At 51.2% G+C, this 25,548-nt stretch overlaps 1 protein-coding gene and 1 pseudogene across 1 annotated transcript in view; one reads left to right on the forward strand and one right to left on the reverse strand.

The window, feature by feature from the left end:
* Positions 1–5,790, reverse strand: part of LOC128271047 (protein bunched, class 2/F/G isoform) — a 38,646-nt gene extending 32,856 nt beyond the window's left edge. The window contains exons 1-2 of the mRNA XM_053008479.1: positions 3,311–5,790; positions 1,055–1,076 (exon numbers count right to left, since the gene is read on the reverse strand). Coding sequence (XP_052864439.1) covers positions 1,055–1,076; positions 3,311–5,790 — 2,502 coding nt within the window. The remainder of the gene's footprint in view (positions 1–1,054; positions 1,077–3,310) is intronic.
* A 5,454-nt stretch (positions 5,791–11,244) lies between these two features.
* LOC128275569 (uncharacterized) lies at positions 11,245–24,204 on the forward strand (annotated as a pseudogene).
* The last annotated feature ends 1,344 nt before the right edge of the window (positions 24,205–25,548 follow it).

The following is a 25,548-nucleotide window of genomic DNA, read 5'->3' on the forward strand; positions in this document are numbered from 1 at the left end:
GTTTGTTTACTCACAAACCAAACAAAAGAACCACACACACACGGGCGCACGTGCGTTCAAGACCGCACACGTCCACGTCTAATCTTACCCGGGGGTTGCAATAACCTTCATCTTGGGCCACCGCTACCTGGGGTCTAGGGATTGGCACAGGATGCGGTGTTATTTGAAGGTGCATTAGAGTTAGCAAAACCCGAACGACCCGAAATGCGGAAACAGAAGAAAAGGAAATATTTACCAGCTTCTCGCTCGTCTCTCATAACCGACACATACACACTGCGCTTATCAGTCCACAAAGGTGATCGGTGCGCGATCGATCCTTACACGATCGGACTTGTCTGCGAATGCTCGTGAACGTGGGTACGCCGGAGGGACGCACTGATCTGTGGCTAACTTCCGGCAGGCAGGAAAAGGATACAGTGCGGCGCGCCATTCGTCATGCTCGGGGAAGTAGAACGAATCCGTGTACAGTGCACCGTCGATGCGCATTAATCGGCCGGCGTGAAAAGGGGGCTTTTGTTCGCGATCACCGGGCGCGGTTTGCGGTTACACGCACGGTCGGGAAACGTGCGCAAGAGAACTCCGATTTCGCACCTGACCGAAGAAGGCGGATTGGCCAAATTTTAGGGGCCATTTCGGTGATGATGAAGTGCTTTCTTGGAGGCGGATAAAGAATGTTTTCTGGGAGCACGCAAGAGCTTTAATGGAACTACAGGGTGGCCCATTCAGGAATCCTTTTTGCATTTAGTTAAAGGTCTCATTAAAATAGGTTAATAATTTTTCGATGCTTAAACAATTATTTGAAAGGTTGGTTCACCAAATTTATGCAAAAAATTTTTCTTGAAAATATGAAAAACTTAATTCCAAAGTGGTAGGTCTGCAACTCAAATGGTACGATATTTGAAAAGCTCATTTCATTAAGGCTTATTTCCACCTCAGTGGCTATGCTAATAAGCAGAATTGTCATTTTTGGGGTCAGAAAACCCATACGTCGTGCAAGAGAAGCCAAAACACCCAAAACGAGTGACTGTTTGGTGCAGCTGAGAACTTAGCCGACATTTGGTTTCCACAGGAGGGCGCTACGAGCCATACAGCGACAGCCACGATCGATCGATCGACAGCATCTTCGGACATCGAATAACCAGCAGAAATGGTGTTGTGGATTGGCCTCCATGAAGCTGTGATTTGACACCATTTAGACTAGTTTTTTGGGGGAGCGGTCAAAGGCAAATGTTACACGAACAATCCAACATCCGTTGACGACCTCAAGACCCAAATTGTAATTGCTATTAACGAGATAGAAGCACCATCAATCGAAAATGTGCTTAAAAATCGGGCTCGATCGAATGGGCTACTGCGAAGCCAGCCGTGGTGGACATTTGACAGAAATTATGTTTCACAAATAAATGCCTTAAATAAACCTTGCAAATAAAAGTTCAAGCATTGAAAAATATAAAGCTGTTTTCTTTTTATAGCCAAATGAAAAAAACAAATCTTATATGAACCACCCTGTAGTATGAGTTATTCTGATAGATCCTTCTCTCAGGTTTAAGTGCTAGATTCGATTCAAGGTAATTGTTATTATTTCTTTTTATGATTAAGTAGCCAAGTCCGGTAAAAATAACTGAGAATTCTAGGGGCATTTAAAACGATCCATATTCAACATGATGAGACTACATTGAAATTCGTTAGCACGAAGCATCCGTAAGAAGAACAAACTAACGAAGTTCCGCCACCATCTCCAGACCAAAGCCCTAACGAAACCACATAAAACGAACTACAAAGTAAACAATACTCATAAAATCAACCTCACCGATACAACTTTCATTCAATTCGAGTGAATTCGACCCGGGTGGCCAGCGATCGTACTACGGGGGGGAGAGTTTCGCCCAAAAGAGCCCTCCCCGCAAAGCATAAACACGGCTCCATATTTGAAGGGCCTGATATGAATGAAACGAAGGTCAGGAGTGCGTCATAAGAAGCGTGATTAACCGGTTAACTGGTTCCGATGCTGCTGCCAGTATCGATTCAACAAGTTCCCAAGTTCCGCGAGAAACTTTCTGCCGGTCCGGGTTCGGTGCGTGCGTGAGGTTCCCAGTTTCGGGTGGGTCTCTCTGCAAAGACTCTTTAAAGGACACACCGACCGCGGACCGCGGCACATATCGACCGCGGCGTACCGGGGTGCTTCGGAAACGGAACGACCGCCACACGAGGGCACGACCCTCGCCGAGCGGAGTGGGCCGCGGATCGATACACGGAGTCGAGGATTGCAACTCCCAAGCCCCAGGTAATTGTTTTGGTGTTTAACTTTGGTCGAATATTACACCCGTCTTCGTCGGCCGCGACTGGTGAACCTTGACATGTGCAGCTTTTGCACATCCGGAGCGGGGTGCGTCCCTGACCTTCACCGACCGGGTGGCAGCGCTTTCGCTCCGCCGAGTCACCGGAAGAGAACGCTTCAGGGGCGCTGCTAAAAGTGCAATAAATAAACGTTATGGAATTTTGCAATATCCTTCTCGAAATATGTCGAAACGCAGCCATTTGTCTGTGTGGGTTTTGCGTTTTAATTGCGGTCGCGGGGCGCGGAACGAAGGGAGACGAACAACAAGCCGTCGCCGAGTTTGTCGTGATAAAATTCAATTTGCAGCCGAAAACCTTAATTACCGTTTACCATGGAACGACGGGCACCCCCATCGTTCCTCAGTGGGGATGTGTTAGGAACGGAACCATTTAACCTTTTGGGTCGCAGACATTTACCGGTTCCGCTGGCGCTGGGGCGTGTTGCGTTGTGTGTTAGAGATTGCTAAACTACCCTTTACGGTAAACATTAAACGTAGGGGGTGGGTTAACGCTGGGGATCTAGTTTTTAGGACAAACCATTACATCAAACCTGAGGCAAGCTTGTTTCAGTAGTTGCGACTCATTCGTTGCAGAGCATTTCATGGTTCTAAGTCGTGGACGGGGCGTATTTACAATGAATTTAGAATGAAGAACATGTCAGCGGTCAGCGGTATTGATCGTCCCATACGCTGGCTCACTCTCTCTCTCTCTATCTCTTTCGCGTGCGCCGGCTCTTAAATAATAAATGATCTTAAAAGTACTCAAAACAAACTGCAAGCAACAGGCAACAGCTTTCGCTTCCACCCGGCATTCCCAACCGAAACAGACACAGACAGAGAGAGAGCGATAGAGAGAGAGAGAGACCGAGACAAAGGTTTGAAGCGAAAAACAAAGCGATCAAAAGAGCGAATCGAATGTAGGGGGGCGGGAGACATTCCGGGACAGACGAGGGACAGAGTCGAGGGACACATACCTTTCGCCATCCTCGGTGGCCGCCTTGTCGGTGTCCTCGCCGCTGCTACTGGTGCTGCTGGCACCCGCCGTCACACCGGCCACCGCCGACAGGAGCTTCGATTCCGGATCACCGGCAGCAGCAGCCGCATCGGCACCGACCCCGGTGGACGAGGAACTCGTGCTCACACCGCCACCGCCGCTGCCACCGGCAACCGCGGTTGAGGGCGAACCGACCACTGCTGCTGCTGCTGCTGCCACCGCCGTTGTGCCGTTTGCCGGGGCCGCCGCTGCCGACGAACTGGTGGCCGCCGGACTGACGGAGGACGAGGCGGCGACCGAAGGATCGAGCACCGACGGTGGTGCTGCGGCCGATTGTGGAATAATCTGCGAGGAAGCGTTCGTCACCGGTGACGAGGTGGCCGACGGTGGCTCAACGACCGATACAGAACCGGCTGTATCGGGGGCGATGGCCGCGGCGGCCGCTACTACCGACGGGGGATTAGTGGTGGCCGATGGAGAGAGAATGGTGGCGTCTTGGGGCACACAGTCAATAAGCGACGATGGCACCACGACCACCGGCGAGTTCGTTTGGGAGGCGGCCGCCTGGGCCTGCTGCTGCTTGAACGCCTGCTGCTGGTGGGGCGAGGGGAAGCTCGACTGGATGGTGGCGTTGCCACCGATGATGATGTTCATCTCCTGTGATGTGGGGATCGACGCTGGAAGAATGTTGCTGGAAGAGATCGCACTAATGGCGGACTGCTGTGGAGGAGCGGCCGCCGCCGGGTGCATCTGCATGTTGCTGGGAAGCGTGGCACCGTGCTGGTGGTGCTGGTGCGGTGCCTGAGCCGACTGCTGCAAGTTCAGATCGGCCAGGTTCGTCATCGTGTGGGGATAGTATTGGGATTGTCCTTGCGGTGGCCCTTGCTGCGGGTACTGTGCCGCGGCCGGCGGAGCCTGAGACTGTTGCCCGGGGCCCACGGCCTGTCCGGCGAGTGCGTTCTGAAGCTGCGACTGAGGTAAACTGTGCGGTATGCCGCCGGCACCCGCCGGCTGCTGCTGACCAGAAGTAGTAGTGTTAGAGGTTGCGGCGGCGGCGGTGCCCGGTGGCTGCCCGTGACTAGGTTGGGGTGGCGCCATCTGTTGGCCGTTGCCGCCACCGAGCGGAAGATTGAGGCTCTGACCGGGAGATTCGTTGTTCAGCATCCCGAGCAGGGCTGCGTTGACAGTGGAGGAGTTCGTGGTGGCCACACTTCCGGCGGCCGGTGCCGGAGCCGTTGCCGCATGATACTCCGCCGCCGGGTTGGGATTCTCGAGTGAAGAATCGGCCGTCGTGCTGCCGTACCCGGCGGCGGGATTATCGGCCGTCAGGGCGACACCACTGTCCTGCGTTGCATTCGGTCCGCCCGCCTCGCCACCCTCACCCTGACTACTCGGACCGCCACCGCTTTCCTTCGCCGGCTGCTGGAGCGTCGTGTGATCGAGATAGTCCATGCAAACCCAGCGACCCCGCTTGAACGGTTCCGTGCTCTCGATCTTCACCACCTTAAACCGCTCGTTCCGATGGTGCAGCTCCTTGCCGTCACCGATGTCACCCTTGCCGTGGCCCATTATGTTGAGGCCCCCCTCGGTGACGCTGACGTGCATGGCATCGGCCAACACCTCACCGCCGTGGGCCCGATCGTTGGGGTTCACGATCGCCAGCCCGTACTGCGAGCTGGTCGGAATGACCGGCACGCTGCCGATCGCGTTGGTGCCGAAGAAGACGTCCTCCTTGCTGAACGTGTCCTCCGAAAAGCTGGGCGTTTCGTTCTCAAAGTCCGTTATCCGGCTGTTGTCGTCGGTGTGCGACTCGTCCAGATCGTCCGCCGAATCGTCCCCATTGTCCGCGCTGTTCCGGCTAGCACCGACCGTCACCGAGGTGATCATAAACGAGGACGTCTTGCCACCGGTCCCCGGAGCACCCTGTCCACTAGCACCACCACCGCCACCCGTCGCGTTGGAGCTTCCGCCCTTCCGGCCAATACTGTTCACCGAGGAACTGCTGCTGACGGAGTTTTCGCCCCCTCCGAGGCTCGTCGTCCCATTACCACTGGCGCCGCCGCCACCCATCATACCGCTGACCCCGCCGCCGCCACCGCTAACACTATTCATTAGGGAATCCCCGTTCCCGGTGCCACTACTGCCGGAGCTACCCACGCCGCCGCCCCCGCCGCCACCACCACCTCCACCGAGGCGTAAACTTTCACTCGTAGTCCGGTGAATTACGTTCGTGTGATGTTTGCTTCCGCCCCTCTGGCCACCCATCTCCAGTGACTTGTGGTGATTGTGGTGATGATGGTGCGGGTGGTGGTGGTGATGGTGATAATGGTGCATCCCTCCTGCACCACCACCCGGGGCGCCGCCACCGATCGAACCCTTTTGCTGTACGGTCACCGGTACGGTTGTTGTCGTTGTGTTGCTGCCGCTGCTGGTGCCGATGCTGGTGATATTGTCGGCCATAATAATCTTGACGACCGCAACCGCAGAAACCCCCAAATGCCTTTCGGGAGCCAGTACCGGAACTCGGAATTCAAATCCTCCGTTACGCCCGTCCCCCAAGAACAGACTTTTGTTGTTTGTTTCTACTTTCTACACTCGCCACTCACTTCACACAGTTGGCGCCGCCACGGAAAATGGACCGCCCTTCTGCGGCGTGGTCCAAACCCGGAATGGCAACGCAAAAAGAACGCAAAAACAAATCAAAAACACTCGCGCGACTTCGCGGACACAGCACACACGCACACACACAGCTACACTGACACCGCGGACTTGTGTTTTGTCGATCGGATCGCTATTTTGACAGCAGACGACCAAAGGTTGCTGTTGATCTGCGCGCGCCCTTGTGTGTGTGTGTGTGGATGCGAAGTGTGCCGTGGGCTACGCCTTTCGTTCGTTACATTCGGTGTAAACAATATGCTGCTGCCGTTTTCTCTTCCACTAAGCAGGCCGATGCTGTGCGGGGTGGGGGGTGCTGCGACACACTGTCTCACTTCAAACACACACACACACGCAGGCACGTCGTCTGGGCGATTGCATTCCACACACAAAAAATAGAATTCTCCACGACGCGTTCTCGGTGGAGAAGAACACACACTTCTTCCCCGTCCGTGTGTGTTGGTGTGTCGCCTTCAACACACTTTCAACAACACATTGCCAAATGGGCAAATGTCGTCGTCGCCGTCTCCGTTGTTGTTGTTGTTGCGTTTGGTGGCGCCTCACTGACACAAGGCTGTGCACTCTGCTGCTGCTCCTACTGCATCCTAATGTGGCACTTCCTTTTCGGTGATTCTGTAAAGGAAAAGAGGCGAAAACTCAGCTCGAGACTTTCGATGCGCACATCCAGGCCACACATTGCTGTTGGGGCTTGGTCATTAACATTGTATCCACTGCCGCTGCTGCCGATGACGACGACGACGACGGCCAAAAAGAAGACCGAACCGTGAGAAGATCAATAATCCTTTCCCTTGCACCTCAGGCCTCAGGCTCGTGGCGCTGTCATGGGCACACTGACGTTTCCCATTCCACTTACAAGCGCGCACACACACACACAAGTGGCCGCACCACGCACGCACGTACGCAATGGGTCTCCCCACACACAGAGCTAGGGGCAACCCACACGGTCGGGGGGACTGCGAGCTCACTCTCACACTCGCCGTGCGTCGATAATTACGATTGAACCATGCGATGCCGTTTTGGGGCAGAAAAATTATGTCAAACTTTCTTCTTGCACTTTCAGACCGCGGTGCTCCGGTGGCCTGCGCGGAACTACCCAGGGGAGCGTAAAACGCAAGCACCGTCGAACGCTGGTGGAAAAGGAGTTGGCCACTTTCGGGGAGCGATTGATCGCTGTTCTGTACTGTGAAGTCCGTCGTCACTCGAACACTGCTGCTGCTGCTTCTTCTTCACCAACCTAGTTGTTGTCGTCGTCGTCGTGTCGTCGACGTCGCGATAATTTTGGCCACCCTTTGCGAACCGTTGGAAAGTTCCCCGCACCCGGAATGCGAACACGGTACACACTATCCGAACACGGCACGGGAAGTTTGTTTAATATTGACGAAATTGACTGGAACTGCTCAAATTTTTCACACGTTCTGCCATATTCGTTTTCGTTTGCACTCTGACAGTTGGGCCGAACTGTCAGTTGGTGAGGGAAAGCTTTTTTGACACAACGGCCGCGGCATGCCTAGTGGTTGTGAACGTAGGACGAATTTTGAACCCGGAGCTTTGGGGTTCGGTACGCGAACGGATCGGTAGGTTATCTTTTACGTGGTTTTGTCAATTGCTTAACGATTTTAACCCTCGCTTCCCGCTACAAACTACCGAAACGAGGCAAACGATGATGATTTTAAGGAAATAGAACAGAAAGTAGGCTTATAACCACTTTTCGCATAGACTCCATCGCGAAGAACAATCAAGTAGTCATCGCCAAACTTCGACGCCATTTTGCAAACAAATCTATGAGGAGGTGAACCCTTGAACTCCAAATTAGGTATAAAAACCAGTGCCGGGTGTTGTTGACTCCGGCTAAATCTAAAATACACTTAAGGCAGCTCTTATTCGTCTCTGAACGAAGCACAATCAAGCAAGAAGCAAGCAGAATTTCACAGCAGTCGAATACTGCAGGCGACGAATCTTACACCCTTTTTCCGAATCCGCAGATGTTCTGTAATTTGTAGCCAGGCTAGCATGGAATGCCGAAGAATCTTTCGGCAGTATTCGATGTTCTAACGACAATTTCACGCAACAAGGCACCGAGCCTTGTGTTAGTATCCTGATCACGATCATGTTTTATTCAAGATATCCTGATCATTTCATGAACAAAACATGTCTTCAAGGTGTTACGATCGAGGTTTGAAGTAAACACGTTGTCCGCTATCACGGGTCTATTATGAGTCCCGGGTTTCCTCGTGTATAGAAGTTCCAGTATGCCTCCGTTGACTCCTGTTCGCTAGCAGGGGTTCTCCTAGTCCTGCTGAAATTAGTATGCGAACTATCCCATATCCAAGGACGTGAATGTGCTTAAGTCTCCCATCAAGGTGGACCTCCTAATATAATATCCCCAAGATGATATTCTTTGCAATTTGGTGAAGCTGGCCACTGTTCTAGCAGATCTTTAACATAGGCAAGAATCGATGCAACAAAATATCCACCAATTAACAACTAATTATTCCTCCTAGTTACCGAATATGAAGAATTCCACCTTCTGGTGCACGTGTCCACGAGAATCTTATTCGCACGATCAAGATGACACGTGTTTAACAAACAACGAATCTGTAACCTAGGCCGGCTATAAAATGTGGACAATAAAACTAATTTTAAACACCAAACGTGCGTACGAAACAGACAGTTTATAATGTTGTAACAAATTTACGGTACGCCCAACACGCGACATTTTGGCAAAACGCGAAAACAGCTGCGGTGCGTAGATAAGGTGCATAAATATCAACCGAAATCTGACGGTAAAACAAATATTTAAACATAGCACGTTCGTTCGCCAAGAGTTCGTGCAAGGTCGCGATCACCAGTGACAATGTTAGGTACTGTTGAAATGAAAGAATCTCATTTACAATTGACTAATTCGCCACATTATAAACGATTTACTATCTGTCTGTCATTTCGTTTTATTACTATTAGTTTATGGACCGCAATAAAGAAAGATGCTGTCTAGTCTGGTTCACGTTTATGCCCGGATGAGCTGAGAATACCGGTCTATTTTCACAACACCCTGTGTTGTAACTGGTTGCTTCCAGCAAGGATTGAAAATAGAACTAACTATTTAGTAAACCCTATCATCCCTCGATCGTTTTTTTGCGGGAAACCAATCGGAACCTGCTACAGCAGTTCGTCAGCAACGGTGGCATTGTTTGTGGCTCACTTGGTGGAACCCACAATGTTTCCAGCTTACAGCGCCACAATTTACGCCGCCACGGTTCCGATTGTGTATTTTCTGTCTTTCGCAGCTCTTCACCGTATCAGACCAAACATCGGTCCGCAGGCGCGGACACGGAAGGATTAGGAGGATAATTTATTTCCCATCCGTCGCCGACGGGAGGCTGCTGCGGGCGTTGTGCCACTCTCATTAGTGCCTCTACCACGCACCAGGGACTGGAATAGACCACGGCCAGTACGAGGGCAATGAAAACGTTGACCGGCCGATGCCGATAAGACGGTGGAAGTCGAGCCGTGGAAGATTCTTGGGCCGCCGTCTGTTGGAGCAGCGCGATAAGCTTTCGTTCTGTTGTTGGCAAATATTACACGGAATGTTTCGGTCGCTGGTGGCGATTACCTCAGCTTGGCATTGGTCCAGCATGAAGCGCCGATGACACGGTGAGATACTACTCTCTCGGAGCTTCGCGTATCGGATGCGTGCGCGAGTAGAAGATCTCCGAGATGCGCTCGGTGTGTGGTTGTGCTCGTCTGGTGGGGATGATTGCAAGATTACCTGGAAGATCTCGGGCCCTATAATCCTAGCCCGATCGCGAGACGCTCAGTTCGTCCACGGTCGCGATCGCGAGTAGTTCTAAACCGGGCAGCCAAGTGTCTACTGTCTAGCCTACTGTCCGTGGGGTTGGTAGCCGGTGATTAATGTGACCTAATCCTACAAGGGGAGCAGATAAAGTGTTCTCGATTCCCGGGAGTGCAAAGCAACTGGAACGCTTATCTACTTTCGGTGTGCGACGGTAGTGGCAAAAAATATACAAAAGTGCATATCGATAGAGTGTCTGCTCGCGGGCCAACGGGAAAGGATTAATTAGTTTCCGGAAGGATGATCATTAATATACGAACTCAAAGTCCCCAGCACCGCACCGTAGCGAGTGGCTCGGGTTTGACTTTGAGATCTGAGCAAAGCCAACCTCGCCTCTAGCTTGGTCACGTCGTTGAGTCAGTCGCGAAAGCGGAGCAGGGGCGAATGAGATTTGATTGAAAAATTGCTCCCGTAAACTTGGCTTGCGGTTGGCTGCCTGGCTGGTTGCCTGGCTCTGGCCGGCTGTCGTCCGGGGTAACGTTGCGATGGAATTTTGGGAGGATTTTTTCCTCGCTCCTTTGTCCGTGCTCCGTCGCATCCAGAAACGCCAAGCAGTTGGCGTTTGGTGCTTCTGGACCTTGAATTCCTTCAAGGAGCATCGTTGTCTAGCCTTTAATTGAGCCGCACAGGGCGTCGGGTGGATATTAGAAACAAATTATCGTTGTTGATCTATCGACCACAGCCGTAGCGTTGGATGTGGCACCGTTTACTTAAGGAGCCTGCGTCAACCGCAGAACCACGTGCCGGGCCACCGGGGGCGGGCTCCTCCGTAGAGCCGTAAATAAGGCTAATTGAATTCTGGGCCATTGAAGCGCAGGGTTAATACGCAGGCCGCTCGTCGCCTTCATTCACGCTTCCGCCGATCTCGGCCGGCAGCGTCCGAGCCGCACATTATGATGCAAATTCAAGAGCATCTGGCTGCACCGGATCGGCGTGCCGGCCTAATTAGACATCCATCCTTAAGCCGTTTTGCGGTCCCGTGAGTCTCCGTGGTGACGACGCCACCGAGTTGTTACAGGCCCCGGCCCCGGGATATTGTGGTTAGGCCATGGTAAAGCGATACTGCCACACTGCGCCTCAATTACCGGAACGTGTTGGCCGCACTCTGGAGACACACACACACACACACACACACACACACACACACACACACACACACAGACGTTTGGTGTGCGTTTTGGATGGCCATCAACATATGCTCACTTGGCCGGACCTGGAGTGGTCCACATCGGATATTACAAATTAAAGCGATTGAACGGCCCACCGATCAGACGGACCGGCGGGGGGCTCGTAGCTCAGTGTTACGGAATTACGGTGATCTATTACGTCCTTTTTTTTCTTGTGTTGGTTTTGTTCTGTTACATAAATAGAAGCGGAACGAGTGGTTCCGGTGCTAGGGTTCTCTTGCGGTCCCAGTTTTCCCGAAGTTTCGTTCGGTGAGTGGCGCGTTCCTGAGTGGTCCCGTGTGGTCGGTCGCAAATGGCGTCCGCAGGCGAAGGTGAGAAGCCGCCGAAAATGGCAGAGGAGAATGGAACCAACCCGAGCAACGCCGTCGAGCTGCTGAGCGATCCGACCCGTTGGGAGAAGTTTTGCCTCCGCCGCGGAATCAACCCGAATCTAATCATGCTGAAGATCACGCTTTTCGTCATGTATGGTGGTGAGTAGGGCAGCGACAAGCTGGCCGTTTGGTAGTGGTTCTATAGGATTAAGTGTTTATCCCTGCAGCGGGCACTATAAAAGGATCGATCTAATAGCAGGTATTGGACGAATTCGTACAAATGGCAATCAAGCCAGTAATTAATTTCAGTCTGGAAATCAGTAGCGAGTTTTGAATCGGATCAATGAGTCCTTTTTCATAGGGCACCGAACAAAACCGATTTATTCAGATTTCGATAGGCAAAGAGTTAAGCGACGGTGAGCTTCTGCTTCTGCTCCCTGGATCCCTTAAATGGAGCAGAAAGATTAATCGTCAAAAAGTACAATATTGATGGCGTCAGGTTCATACCAAATCGAAGAGCAATACAAGCTCCAAGCTTTAACAACAAACATCATTGACGGATAGACGTCCCAAAGTCGGCTTAACGGCATGGGGTGATATTTCAAGTAATTAGTCTTTTAGCGTAATTAGTCTCACTGTTTTACCACACAACAATAGATTTTATGTCCACTTTTTGGTTTGATCTTTAAATTGACCAATTGCCTAGTTTTAAAATTTTGCCCCTGCTTCCGATGGTTCTTTTATCACTTTTATCCTGCCAACAAGAATTAAACACATTACTAACCGTTCAGAACCCTTAAAGTAGCCGTTTCCGAAAATGCCAAATGCTTGTGCAGCGTTGCAGCTCGTGTGACTAATGCAGTTTGCACTGCATTCACTTTGACACCGTGTCGAAATGAAACGATCGAAATCGAACAGAACGGAACGGAACGGAACGGACAAATTTCCCCATCACGTGCTATCCTGGGGCACCGAACTTTGAAACATGCATCGGGAAAAGGTAGTTTAGTTTTCTTTTGCCCCTCCTCAGGATGGCATTTGGTTCGCTCCAGTTCGGTCCGACGGAGCGGGGCTTCCCATGGAGTGGCTGCCCGTGGGGTGGCTGAAAAATGGAACATGGAAAAGCTAAGTGGAGTTTCGTACGAAGACGATGACCGACAGATCATTCCGACCGACCGACCGACCGACCGACCGTCCGGGGGCCGGGCCGTGGGTCGAAAGTCATCGAATTTACATGATACTCTCACCGGGTGCCGGGCACCGGACCCCCGGTCCGATACGGGCGTATAAATACAAAATGATGTTTCAAAAACCTATTTCTATTCATAACGTTTTCGTTTCAATTTCATGCAACAGGATCGCTGGGGCGCTGGGATAGGGCTGTGCAGCAACGTGTCACTGATGCATCTGCCATTCTGCCAGGGGGGGGGTCCGGTCCGAGGGGTTTGTCTGGTGCCGGGGGCTGGATGACGAATGGACTTTGGACCCGTTGCGTGCCGTCCCCGGAGTGCCATTCGCTCGAGTGGCCAGCCGGTGCAGTCTCGTCGAATGTGTGTTGCGGATCCCTGGTCCCGGGGTTTCTGTTGTCGTGGAGCTCACTCCATCGTGATGCGGCTGCGGCGGCTGGTGGGAGTGGGTGGCAGCATTCTGGCCAGGTCCAGGAGTCGGTCTTGGGCCGGCATTGGGTGCGGGTGCGAAATTGAATTATGAACTTTGCTGTTTCGCAGTGTGTAGCTACATATGTTCGATTGCGAACAGCTCACGCCCCGCTCCGGGTGGTCCGGAACTTCGGCCCCGAGCGTCCAACGGAAAGCCACTTGCAACAGGCACAACCACCACTGCGCTCGTGAAATTCACGCACCACCAGACCAGCGCCGCACGGTGCTTTTCGAATAAATGACACTTGCTGTGCATAAAACCGTTTACGGTGTGTGCGAGTGTCGTAAATTAATTTGCTTGACTTATTTGGACACCCCATTCGAAGGTTCGGCTCCAATGTGGCGAGGACTTGGCCAGGACAGAACACACCCTTGATTAGAGCTATCAAAGTAGCCCTCCGGATCGGAAAAAGTTCTCGGTTGGTCTCGGAACCGCCAGTCGTAACTGCCAGTGAACGATTTCAACTTTATTTGATTGGAATAAACTGGTCCAGGGTCCTTAAAAGTTGGTCCTGGGGTACACGGCCCGAGAGTCTCTAAAACGTCTACTAACTGGACATACCCTGTAATGGAAGAGAATTAACATTAACCTGTAATATTAATTCTCTTTCGAATTGGTGTATTTTACTGTCGAGCGTTAACAAACGGACGTTTAGGCGGCAATAGGATTGAAAGCATATTTATGGTTGCACAGGTGCATGTCACACACCAGTAACACGGTTTTGTTGGAAGGTAGCATATGAAACATTAAACTTTCAAGAACCACTACCTTGCGCGATGTTCTGTAAAGTGGTTTCGCACTCTGAAGCTGTTGATGCGAGCTCTTGTAGCGTTGTACATAAATTTACACTCTGCAAAACACATACCGCGAATCGATGATTGTTTTACTGTCGTTTCATTTTGTTCCCGCCGCTCAATCGTTAAAGTGAGTATGTATCCGAATGCCCTTCTTGGGTCAGTTCGTGATATTTCAGGCTTTTATTCAGGCGTATCGCATTGTATCCATTGTGGAAACGCCAGACCATTGTGGAATCATGTTCATCGAAGGATAATTAGCATTGAAAAGCTCTCCAAGGAGATGTTTCGAATTCGAATAAACTTCAAGGGCTCTCTAGTTGATTGGAATTCGTAGTTCGAAGTTCGAAGTTCATACAATTGAATAAACCTTATTAAGCGAATATTTTTACACATTTTTAACAACTGTGTGCTGCGATTTGGACTGAAAAGCTGAACCAGTTGTGAAAGCTGAAGTTCGGCAAACTCTTTTCGTTATGCTCAAATGGCTGGGGTCAATGCCCTTTTGGCAGCATCAACTTGGACTCCGAGCTTCAGGACTATCATTGAGCTTCGTGTATAGGAATGTAACGCATAGTCTGGAAAAGGTTACGATTGACTAGTGAAAAAACATTCTCATTCTCATTAGACATGGGAAAAGGGGCCCACTTGGACAGACTTTCATTTGCTGGCCACTGTTGCAGGATTAGTGCACTTCAAACGTAGCAAAAAATCCCTGCCAGTATTTCCAATCATTAAAAAGTAATCACAACACTTCAGACCATCACACAAAATGAAGCCAGCTACGAAGCGGCCAAGTAACCCTGTGCTGCGGCTGGCTGCTGACTTTCTGGAAACAGACTGGGGAATAAATATTTATTATAAATTCCAAGTACCCTCGAAGCGCCCAACGGTGCGTGCGCCAAGTTACGCCCGGGTGCCTGGTGGGTTCAAACCGCCGGAAGGAATTCGCCATTCTGCGGCGAGCGCAACATAACATTCAATAAGATTTTTCTCCGTTTCCTCGCCGCAGCCACCTCATCGCTGCTGCCGTACCTGACGATCCACATGCAAAGCACCGGCCTGACGGTGGAGGAAATTGCCATCATATACCTGGCCCTCCCGTTCACCACGTTCCTGAGCCCGCCGATCACCGGTAAGTGAGGGTGCCGCAATTCATCATCTTCGCGCGCCTCTACAAGCCCCCTTTCCTTAACCCTTACCATCTTATCAAAAAGTCGAACCGATCCGTGCCCGGCCAAGGCACTCCAACGCGAAACTATACGCGACCTGCCGTGGCCTTGCCTTGCCGGTCGAAATAAATTTTGTACTTCGCTCCGCACGCTCGGGAAGTCAAACAAACAGGCGAAGGAAACGCCCGGAGGAAGGACAGACGGTCCGCGGTCCCGGCGAAAGTTTGCGCTTCGTTGTGTTGCGCGTATTATTATTTTTTGTTGGCCATACTTCAAAAATTGGAAAACTTGTCTTGTTTTTTTGTGTTCAATAAGTTAAGCAAACAACGCAACGCGCCGGCTCCGAAAATGTTCGAAAACAGTGACGATAAGAGCCGCGAAAGTGAAAAAGGAAAACCGACGAAAAGCTGGCGCTCCGACGTCTGGTCGGGCTTGGGCCGGATCAAAACCCGGGTTGCCGGGATCGATGAAATAAATTAAACGAAAATGAGTCGCAGCGACGTGGCGGCTGGGCGGCGCTGGGTGTCTGGGAAATTCGCGAACCGCGCGCGCTCCAAGTGTTTGATCTTGGGCGAGAGCCACCGACTGCCCGGTACTCGCACACACACACACACCGAGCCACTTATCGGTATGTGCGCCCCCGCCGTGTACGTGTGCAAGATTTGCGGCCCGAAACTGCTGCTTAAGTGCGTGAAATCAGCCAGAAAGCTTTACAAATTGAAACCAGCCAGCGTCAGCAACATCATCATCATCATCATCAGCACCACCATCAGCAGCATCAGCATCCTGCCTGAAAGCAAGGAACCGCTACCGCCAACCATCAAAGAAACCGAGGGGTCTGCGGATCCCGGTCCAAGGTCCTGGCGCACGAGTATCGCGGCTTGATGAAAGTTAAAAAGGCGAACGCACCGTCGCCCCGGCGCCGCACGCGGATGGAAGTAAAATTAATTATGTTTTTGTATTACATAAATTAATCAATCTCACTAACAGCATGTTAATTTAAGCGACTACTAATAAGGGGGAAAGCGAGTGGGGGCCGGCGCGAGCGAGGCGTGCTATTAATTGAAACGTAAGCAGCATCTGTCGCAGCTGCACTCTGCCGCTTGTAGCGCCAGCCGACGTCACCGGGTGCGTGCCAACTAATAGCGCTCCGTAATAGGGATCCGGTAAGCTTCGGTAAGGTGATTTTGCTGGAGCCAGTTGCGTGATGTGTCGATCCACTGCCGAACCTAATCCTGAGCGTGCCAGTTCATCTGCCTCCGATGAGGTTGCATTATTCGACGAATGGTGCCTTCGTTGCATGGTGCGGTATGGGGCTTCGACGAATGGTGCGGTAAATGGCGGCTCCTGTTCGATCTCTTTCCGTGCTGAAATGTGACCCAACACATAACACTATAATTCAGAACGGGGCAACTTCGCTACTAGTTTTCATCAGCAGTAGTTTCGCAACAAAAATTGTGCTTGTGTGCTTCAATGTAGCTTTGTTTTCCGTTTTGTTTCCAATTGAATATTTTTATTTCGTTATTGATTTAAGGGCTGAGATCGATTGTTGCTGTTGTGGATTGTTGCTACACGCCCAAACCGTAGTTCGCCAGAAGCACTAACAGATTGACACCCTACAGGTTATAATAGCAGTGGATCTTGCCACTCCTTTTTAAAGGTAGTCTTTTCAAGGGAAAAGAAAAACAAGATAGGAAACATATTGTCATAAACATATGTCTTAGTTCTTTTGAAATTCTTCGTTTATTTTTGTTTCCAGTTCTAATCTAGTCGTAATTAAGGCTAAACTAACACTCACTCTGCGGTTAAGAAGCAGTTGATATAGAGGGACAGAGAAGAATTTTGAAGGCTTCTTTAGTTTTAAGGACCTACGCTAATTCTATACTAAATTCTGGCATTTTATTCTGTAAAGACTAATTTTGAAAAGGATTTTCTACGATGTTTTGGAGTAGGTTTTGATACGTAGCTACGGAAAGGATATGGCTCGTCCGTAGATCATTCATCCCGCTGCATCTATTAATCAGTTTCTTGGCGAAATACGACAGTTCGGACCTTATCAGTGCAAAACATTAAGGTGGTGCTTAATACTGCACTGTTCGTTATGCTAACAATAAATATTAATAATACGAAGAAGGATACCTCATGGCCGGTTCGGTGCTAAGTCTCGGGGATTATAATCGTCCCAGTTGTTACGCAATTAGATGAAATGAAAGGCAGTATGCCTGCCTTAGTCCGCAAAATGGCTTTCTGAAGACATCAGAGTCGATCATCCGTGGCCCACCAACAAGTTACCTTTCGCTGTTTCCCTTTTTTAAAAAACGTCATTCTAACGAAAACACTAAGCTTTAGAACGTCGGAAAAAGAGTAAAATAACGGTTGTTCACGTTCACCACGTGACTTGTGGTCTGGAGTCTGGTCTGGTAAACAATTAATCTGTTCGACTATTTGATAAACACGACCTCACAAACGCACGTCCACGCGACGGACGGGCTCTATGCTGCCGTGGAGAGTTTGACATGTGCCTTTCGGCGCCCTGGCACACCCCATTACCATACTACTACTCTTCCCTGTTTTCCATTCCACGCGACGGCACTCGATGGCACAGGCTTCCTGGTGGACAAGTTCGGCCGCTACAAACCGGTGGTCATCATGAGTTTGCTCTTAAACGCATTATTCCACCATTCGCTGATGCTGATCCCGCAGCAGGAAATACCGGGCAAGGTGCCGGAAGCGTACGTAATGCGACATCCCGGGACCGGAAATGTAGAGGTGAGTGTTACACAACACGTGTGCATGATTCAATTATCACGCTGAAGGGTGTTGATTTCGTTGACGACGGGCGCAAAAACCGATTAAACGTGCTGAAAAATAGGTTAAGGTTCGCCGAGCGAAGCGAGAGAGACAGAACGGGTCGTCGAATTGTCGATGTTTGCAGATTTCGAACTGCAGAATTTGATTCCCAATGACCGCCCGTGGGTGTGGTGGGCACGATAATTTGATCTATGAATCGGAGGTCCAGGCCAGGTCCCTTCGTCACTAGATATCTGACTGCTGAATGTAGCAGCGAATGTATTTTTATTGGGGAAAACGTGTTACCGCGTCGTGTCTCAGCCCCTGTTTTCTACCCTTTCGGCAGGTGTGGTGGTCACCGTGCCCTAGCCGCGAGTGCCCGGAGGAGGAAGAGATGGACATCGTGGTGGACCAGTGCCTGGATCACTGTTTGCTGCTGGAGCAGAACCCCAAGATTGAGGTAGCGCCACCGCCGACGGACCTGCCGCTGGTGGTGACACCGAACTCGGTCGACGCGAACGACCCGAAGGACGATTTGGACCTGTTTGTGCGGAAGGGCCCCAGAAAGAGTGTCAACAAAACGAACGACGTACTTAGCAGCAGTTCCAGTACCACTGAGCTGTACATCGACAGTAAGTTTCCGAGACTACGGAGGCGGGTGGAAAGGTGGATCCTAATGGTCTAATCGCCCCCTTTCGGCAGAGTCAATACTTAAGGAGGACCCGGACGAGTCGGAAGAGAGCGAGGAGGGCTGGGTCGTGGCGGGTAGCGGCGACTCGGCGTTCATCGTGCTCGACATGCACCCGGACCTGGGTGAACCGATCGAGCAGCTGGGCATGGAGATCGAGCACGACGACAACGCGACGGTGACGGACTTCAAGACCCGCTTCGGGGTGGCGCTGCTCTGGAAGCAGGGCGTCAACGTGACGGCCCTGGAGGAGGAGGACCTGCGCTGCGGGGGCCTGGTGCTCAACTCGAACATGTCGCTCATCAGCAATCTGATGCTGTCGGAGTGGGCCGCCGACTGTATGGTGCAGCGGTGCCGCTTCCGGCGCAACGGTCCCGACATCTGCCCGCCGGACTACAAGGAGAGCGACGACAAGATCTTCTGGATCTACTTCGCGCTGCGCTTCCTCGCCACGACGATGCTGTCGGCCGGCGTCACCATTATGGACCCGATCGCGCTCACCATGATCGAGAAGTACGGTGGCGACTTTGGGCGCGAGCGGCTCTTCTCCAGCATCGGAATGGCCATCTTCTCGCCGATCACCGGCATTATGATCGACTTCTTTTCGCGTGACCTCGGCTACACGGACTACTCGGCCGCGTTCTACACGTACGACGTGCTACTGATCATCTCGTCCGTAACGGTTTTCCTGATGCCGCTCGGCGAGAAACTGCCGGCCGACAACGTGTTCAAGGATCTGCTGAATCTGCTCAAGCTGAAGCACGTCATCATCTTCATTTGGTTCCTGTTTTTGCTCGGCAACTTCTGGGGCTTCATCGAGAGCTTCTTGTTCCTGTACCTGAAGGAACTGGGCGCCCCCAACTATCTGCTGGGTGAGTTTCGTCTCCGGATGACACTCAGATCCGCGCGGTTTCTCACTTTTTCGTTGTGGTTTCGCCCAAACAGGTATCACCATCACGGTCGGAACGGTCAGCAGCATCCCGTTCCTGTACGGAGCCGGCCGGATCACGAAGGTCGTTGGCCACGTGAACCTCATCGTGATAGCGTTCGTGGCCCACGCCTGCCGATTGGTGGGCTACTCGTTCATTGAGTAAGTAGCTTCGGGTTGGGGTCGCGGGCCTTCCTTCCTAAAACTTGCTGTGTCCCCAGAAACGCCTGGTGGTGCTTTCCGTTCGAGGCGATGGAAGCCCTGTCCTGCCACTTGATGTGGGTCGCGGCGGCCACCTACTGCGCGCTGCTTGCCCCGAAGAATCTGCTCGCCACGCTAATCGGGGTGCTGGGAATGGCCCACTTCAGTCTCGGCCGCGGAAGTGGCTCCTTCTTTGGTGGCTTCCTGATCGGTGAGGTGGGGACCCGTGAAGCGTTCCGTTACATGGGACTCGTGGCCGTTGCCGGTGGGCTGGCGTACAAGTTCATCCACGCCATCTGGCTCCGCAAGTACGACAACCCGGTAGGTGAACCCGTTGACGCGACGCGTAAGTCCGTATCTTGATTTGACCGTCCACCCGTTGCCCACCGACGACAGGATGCGGACGACGAGGTGGTCGAGAAGGGCGAATCGGAGAAGCTGTACAGCGAAGGTGACGAACCGAAGACGAAGGATCAGGGCACGTCGATGTCGCAGGAGCGGCTCTCGCTGATGATAAAGTACAATCAGATAGGCAGCCTTACGTCGCTACCGAGGGGCTCCCGGGTAAGTCGTCCAAAGTCTAATTGAAACTTTCTCCGACCCAGGCGGGTGTGAAGTTCGTCACGCGCGCACGCAGGAAACAATCTTTCCACAGGTCGGAAGACTTTGCCACCTACAGCCGGTTTCGCGTGGCGGATTAGACCGCTGCCGACGGGTTGTCCCGTCACGCTTTCTCTGCCCCCGAACCGAAGTGCCCCGTAGACATGTGAAGAGTCGGAGTACAAAGTGGAGTTCCTTTTTTATCAAAACACAATTCTTATCGGGCTGTTGTTTACCACAAACCGCGACCGAGATGTGTGAACTCAGGTATTAAGGCTCCGGGTGTCTCGGTGCGCCTTTTTGCTTGGGCTTGGTCCCGTTGCCGCCGCAACCAGCGTGGATAAGTGGATTTTCCACCCCGTCGAGAGTGGGACGGACGGTAGCAGAGATATTAAAACGTAACATGTTGAGCGTATACTGATAAAGTTTATCGTCGGCCAGTTTTTGGGGGCGAAACGAACTGCGATTCCAGGTGGTGTATAGCTTTTGCTTCGCTACCCATGGCCGGTTCTGGTTTTCGGGGCCAAAGCTTCTGTTGCCAGGGAGTTCGCTTCCTTGTTGACATGTCAACGTGGTCTAATGTACTAACATCTTTTTTTAAAGAATGTAATAACTCATCTTCAACGTGTCACGTTGGAGAAGAAACTCACAGGAAGAAGTATTGTCTTATCCATGAGTAACGTAGAAGGCGAAATAAAATTGTGCGATACTCACATCTTCGGGACAATAACACGTTTTGTTGGTTACATGCTCTTAAACGTGATCTGTAAATAAATTAGCTCGCCAAATCAGACGCTCAACTTTACGATTGATAAGTTCTCAGGCGTGAATCAACAATTACGGGTGATTATGCTTTGGCCAGACGACGACGACTACAATGCAATTAAACATAGGAAACCCAACAAAACGATATCATTAAAAACATAATTGGAAAATCCAAATCAATGAGCCATAACTGTCAGAGACGAGATAGCTAATAGTTGCTTGTCTCATTATTGAAAGTCCCTTCACAGGAATATTGGAATGAGATAAATAAGTAAGGAATGAGATAAATAATGCGACATTTTACCTAAAAAACTTCTCTGTTTGAATGTGGTAACATGATTTTTAAGTTGTGCAATTTAATCTTCGTTAGAGTATTAAAAAAAACTTAAAAGCAGCTCTGAGTTCAGCTTAAAAATCCCAACAGCACCGTAATAAGAGATGAGCAATGATTGCTTATTCCCATTAATGTCGGGAGTCGGACGAGGGCCATGTTTACGTGTTGCGTAAGGTACGTGTTGCTAGAACAACCAACCCGGGGACGGATCCATCCACTCTGACGTCGGATCACGATCCCGATGTAAAAAGTTACGCGCCACGTCGATGGCCAAGTGAACGAGTACTCGAAGCAAAGCATAGCCACTCCCCACACCGGGTAACGATTCCGATTCCTCCGATATTTCGGGCAGGGTGACGTGAACGATGCCTTCGCAAGGCGCCGGAGCAGCTACAACATCGAGTTCGTGCGCGTCCAGAAAGGTGGCGGCAGTGCGTCGAAGGTGCGTCCCTGAAAGCTGGTCGCAGCGGGGTGGGGCAACAAAAAAGCCCGGTGATTAATAAGTCTGCCGCTTCTGTGTTGCAGGTGGACCTCCTGAAGTCGGCCGTCGACATCAACCACAAGGCGTCGCATCCACACCTGCGCAAGGAAGGCAAGGCGTCCGATCAGTCGCTCAACTCGAAACGTGCCGACAGCGCGCCCCGTTTGAATCAATCGAAAAACATTTCCCAGCCGGCCCTCGGCGCCGTGGTGGACGAGGTAAGCGACGTGGTGGGTGGGTGCGGGGTCCTGGGTGTCGGGCTCACGTCGCGAGGCACCGATCCGACCCCCCAGCCCGGGGGATTATGGAATCGATTTGCTTTGCGCTCGAGTGATGTCGGTTGTCGGATTATCGGGGCACGCCTGGGCCCGCGGTGGGCGGTGCTCGGCGGGCGGGCGTGTGGGTTGGTTTGACAATTTGACGTATATCTGATGTGTACGAGTGTTAACGGTTTAGGACCTACCGACGTCGGTGCTGTCGCGCCACCGGAAAAAGCACCACCAGAGCGGCATCCTCGTGGTGAAGGCCTGCAGCCAGGACGGGGACTTGGATTTGCGCAATTATCTGCGGGTAATGCTGTAAAACCGCGAACCTACGCCCTGCACGCTGCATGCCGCCGCCGTTTGGTGATGCCGGTGCGGATGATGATGATGATGACGTTTTGCCTGCTTTCGGGAGGGTTCTGAGTGTTAAACTTCACACGGGGATCGAAGGTCCGCCACAGGACTCCATCTAACGGCCATTCATCCGACGGGGCGCATGTGATCGGGTTCTGCTGTTTTGCGCGGAACAATAACTGGATGACGATAATCTAACCCACCATCATAGGGTCTCCTAAATTATGAACCCCTAATAGCATCATTACATCACTAACTCATCGGCCATGGGATGGGCTACACGAACTCTACACGATGGAGTCGCCGACCATAAGCGAACGTTCCCGGTGCATTGGTCTTGGGTTGGGTAATTTATTAACGCTATAATGATTAATAATTAGTAATATTAGATTAGTAATAATTTATTTTTCAAGTAGCCTACTTTATTCGGCGACGTAAAACGACTAATTGACACTAGCCAATAGTTAGTCCCCAAAAGAAACACTTAGAAAGGGGTCAAATAGACTCCCTTATCAACTTGATGTTAATATTTATCACCCTGTGCCACCCTTTTGACACATTTTAAGATCCCTTCCGGCCAATGTAATGTAAAAAGACGATCACTGTCCCATAACATATCGAAGTACGGTGTGACGGTTTGGCGATATATCGACGCACGGTAGTCATGCTGAATTCCATGGCTTTGTCTACGTCTATTGGTTTATTTTGGATGGTCATGTAGCTGAAAAACTGCGGACGCAATCCACAATTACAATGCAGCACGTATACCACACACAAAATGCGATGATGTTAGTGTCAACAACTCCTTATTCAAAGTCTACTAATTCTTATCCTGAGTCGACAGTGCTCTGCGTTCACTGCTCTGGGTCCAACCGCCCTAATCCACTTACCCTAAGCATGGAGTGACTTTCCTTTACGTACAGCCTCAATGCGATAAGCTGATTTTGGAGCACACAAACAATGATTCAAACGTATACTGTGATAGTTGCTCGTCATTATAATATTTGTATGTGAAAAGGCTACAGTTACAGTGGCTTACAGCGTAACGGAAGTTAGTTAATTAAAATATGGTGTCCGTCGTGCGCGGTTTTCCTTAATTGCGATACGAATGTGTTGCCGACAATGCTATCTTCCACTTGCCAGAAACATGCCCCCCTTGCTCATAGCATTAGCAGCCTGTTTCGGGACAAAAATTCATTAATTAGCATGGCGGCCGTGCTTGGAGCCTGGAACCCGTAGGCAATATGCATCCAATTCTCAGTCTCACCCGTTTCCCGTTCCGGTCCCCCTCTAGGAAACGGAACAGCGTGACTCCATCACCGAGGGCGAGGTGGAAAACTACAAGCTGGAGTTGAGCAAAAAGGCATCCCGAGGCCATGTGCTGAATGACATCCCGGAACGGACGGTCGAGGCGTCCGAGCAGGTTGCCGTTGCCGGCGGATCAACATCGCTGGCCCCCGCGGCCGTGACGCCAGTGACCGCCGCCGCCGTGTCGCCAGCCGCCGTCACCGACACCGAGAGTATAGCGGATCGGGACCAAGTGAAACCTGCAACCTGACGGAACGGATTTCGCACAGGGACCTCCTGATGATAGATGATGATTGTTGCGCCGTTTTGTTAGTTCGTCCGTTGCTCGTTAATATCTCTAGTGTGTTGCTGTGTATTTCTTTTGTTGCGTACATTGTTTCCCGGGGCCGGATTTTCGTTGCGTAGTGCGTGGTGCGTTGGGCCTTGATCCTCGTGGTTTTCAGTACCGCGAAGCGCAATACGCTATACCAAACAGTACAAGAAGTAGGATTGAATAATACACTGACTACGGGTGCTTCCGTTGGCAATTGCAGAACGATTTGTATACCTGATGACTAAATAGAAAGTCAAAAAGACGCTCAAAAAGCGAAGGTCGGACGAGTTCCTTCGACCGTGGATGTGTGTTACGGGTAAGTAATTGACCCGTGGCCGTTGTGAGGCAATTATTTTGAGCAAACGGAGTATACTATTAACAACGTACTACTCGGTTGTAGCCCGTGCTGATCTACAGAGTTGATGAGTAAAATATATCGCTTTAGACATGGGCTTAAACGTAGGTTTCAAAATTAAATCAGTGATTAGCCAACAAATCGGAAACGGACGGACCCTCTTATTTATACACAGTTTTTGCTTATTACTTACCAAAACCTCCGCGAATACTTTTGCAGACCGTGTGATATGTATTCCCCATGATTCGCACCCCATAATAAGTTAGGTCCGGTCGGGTCAGTTGAATTTTATAACAATTTTCATGTTTATTTTGTCACTGTCTGTGTGTATTACTCATGCAATGTAAGAAGGGTTGTAAGGTTTGTTGTTGTTGCTGTTGTTGTGGAACTTGCGACCGTCTTCCGCGATCCGATCCTTTCGTACCACGCGGTGATCCGCGGTGAGTAAAATGTATCCAGGTTCAGTGTCCTGTTGCTAACTTTTCTATTTCTCGCTCAACACTTGGCCACCGTATAGCCACCGTGGCCACCAGTACGTATCTGAAGACTGGCTCCACGTGCGCCGTGCACCGTTCGATGGGGGAATCGGGGATAGCCATAATTTTCCCGCCATATCTTAGCTTGTTTCCAGTGACTACTACTCCGCCAGCTGGACACTCTAACTTCGGCGTACTCTACCAGCGTACCTTATCGTACTAATTGTTTACTTGATTGCCCTCGAGGTGCCCTCCGAACCATGTCGTAAAATGCAAGCCGCGTGAGGCTCGGATCCACTTCCGTCCGAAGGATGGAAAGCGGGCGGCAACCCAAACTGAAGCATTGTTGTGATGGTCGAAATTCGGCCACCGATTCGGGCACAGCAAGCAAAATAGGGACAGCAAACGGAAATCAATAGCCGGTCGGCCGTTAGCCACACCCAATGGGCAGCTTCTGTTGGGCCATTCTCTGCATTTTGTTTCGGAGTACTTCCGGATCTACCAATCCACCGGGAGGAGGTGAATCAATTTACAATAAAACCTCTGCTTTTGGGGACTCAATCTCGTGTCTCGTTACAATTGACAGTGGATCCTTCCAGGCGGCCGTATGCTTCCTCGTCGTCCTCGTCCGCGGTGTACTCGGCCACTTGTGGCACAGGGAGGTCGGTCAGAAAAGTGTCGCTAAATCAAACCCACAAACAGCCGCCGCCGCT

The sequence above is a fragment of the Anopheles cruzii genome, chromosome 3 (assembly GCF_943734635.1).
Source record: "Anopheles cruzii chromosome 3, idAnoCruzAS_RS32_06, whole genome shotgun sequence".
Lineage (NCBI taxonomy): Eukaryota > Metazoa > Arthropoda > Insecta > Diptera > Culicidae > Anopheles > Anopheles cruzii.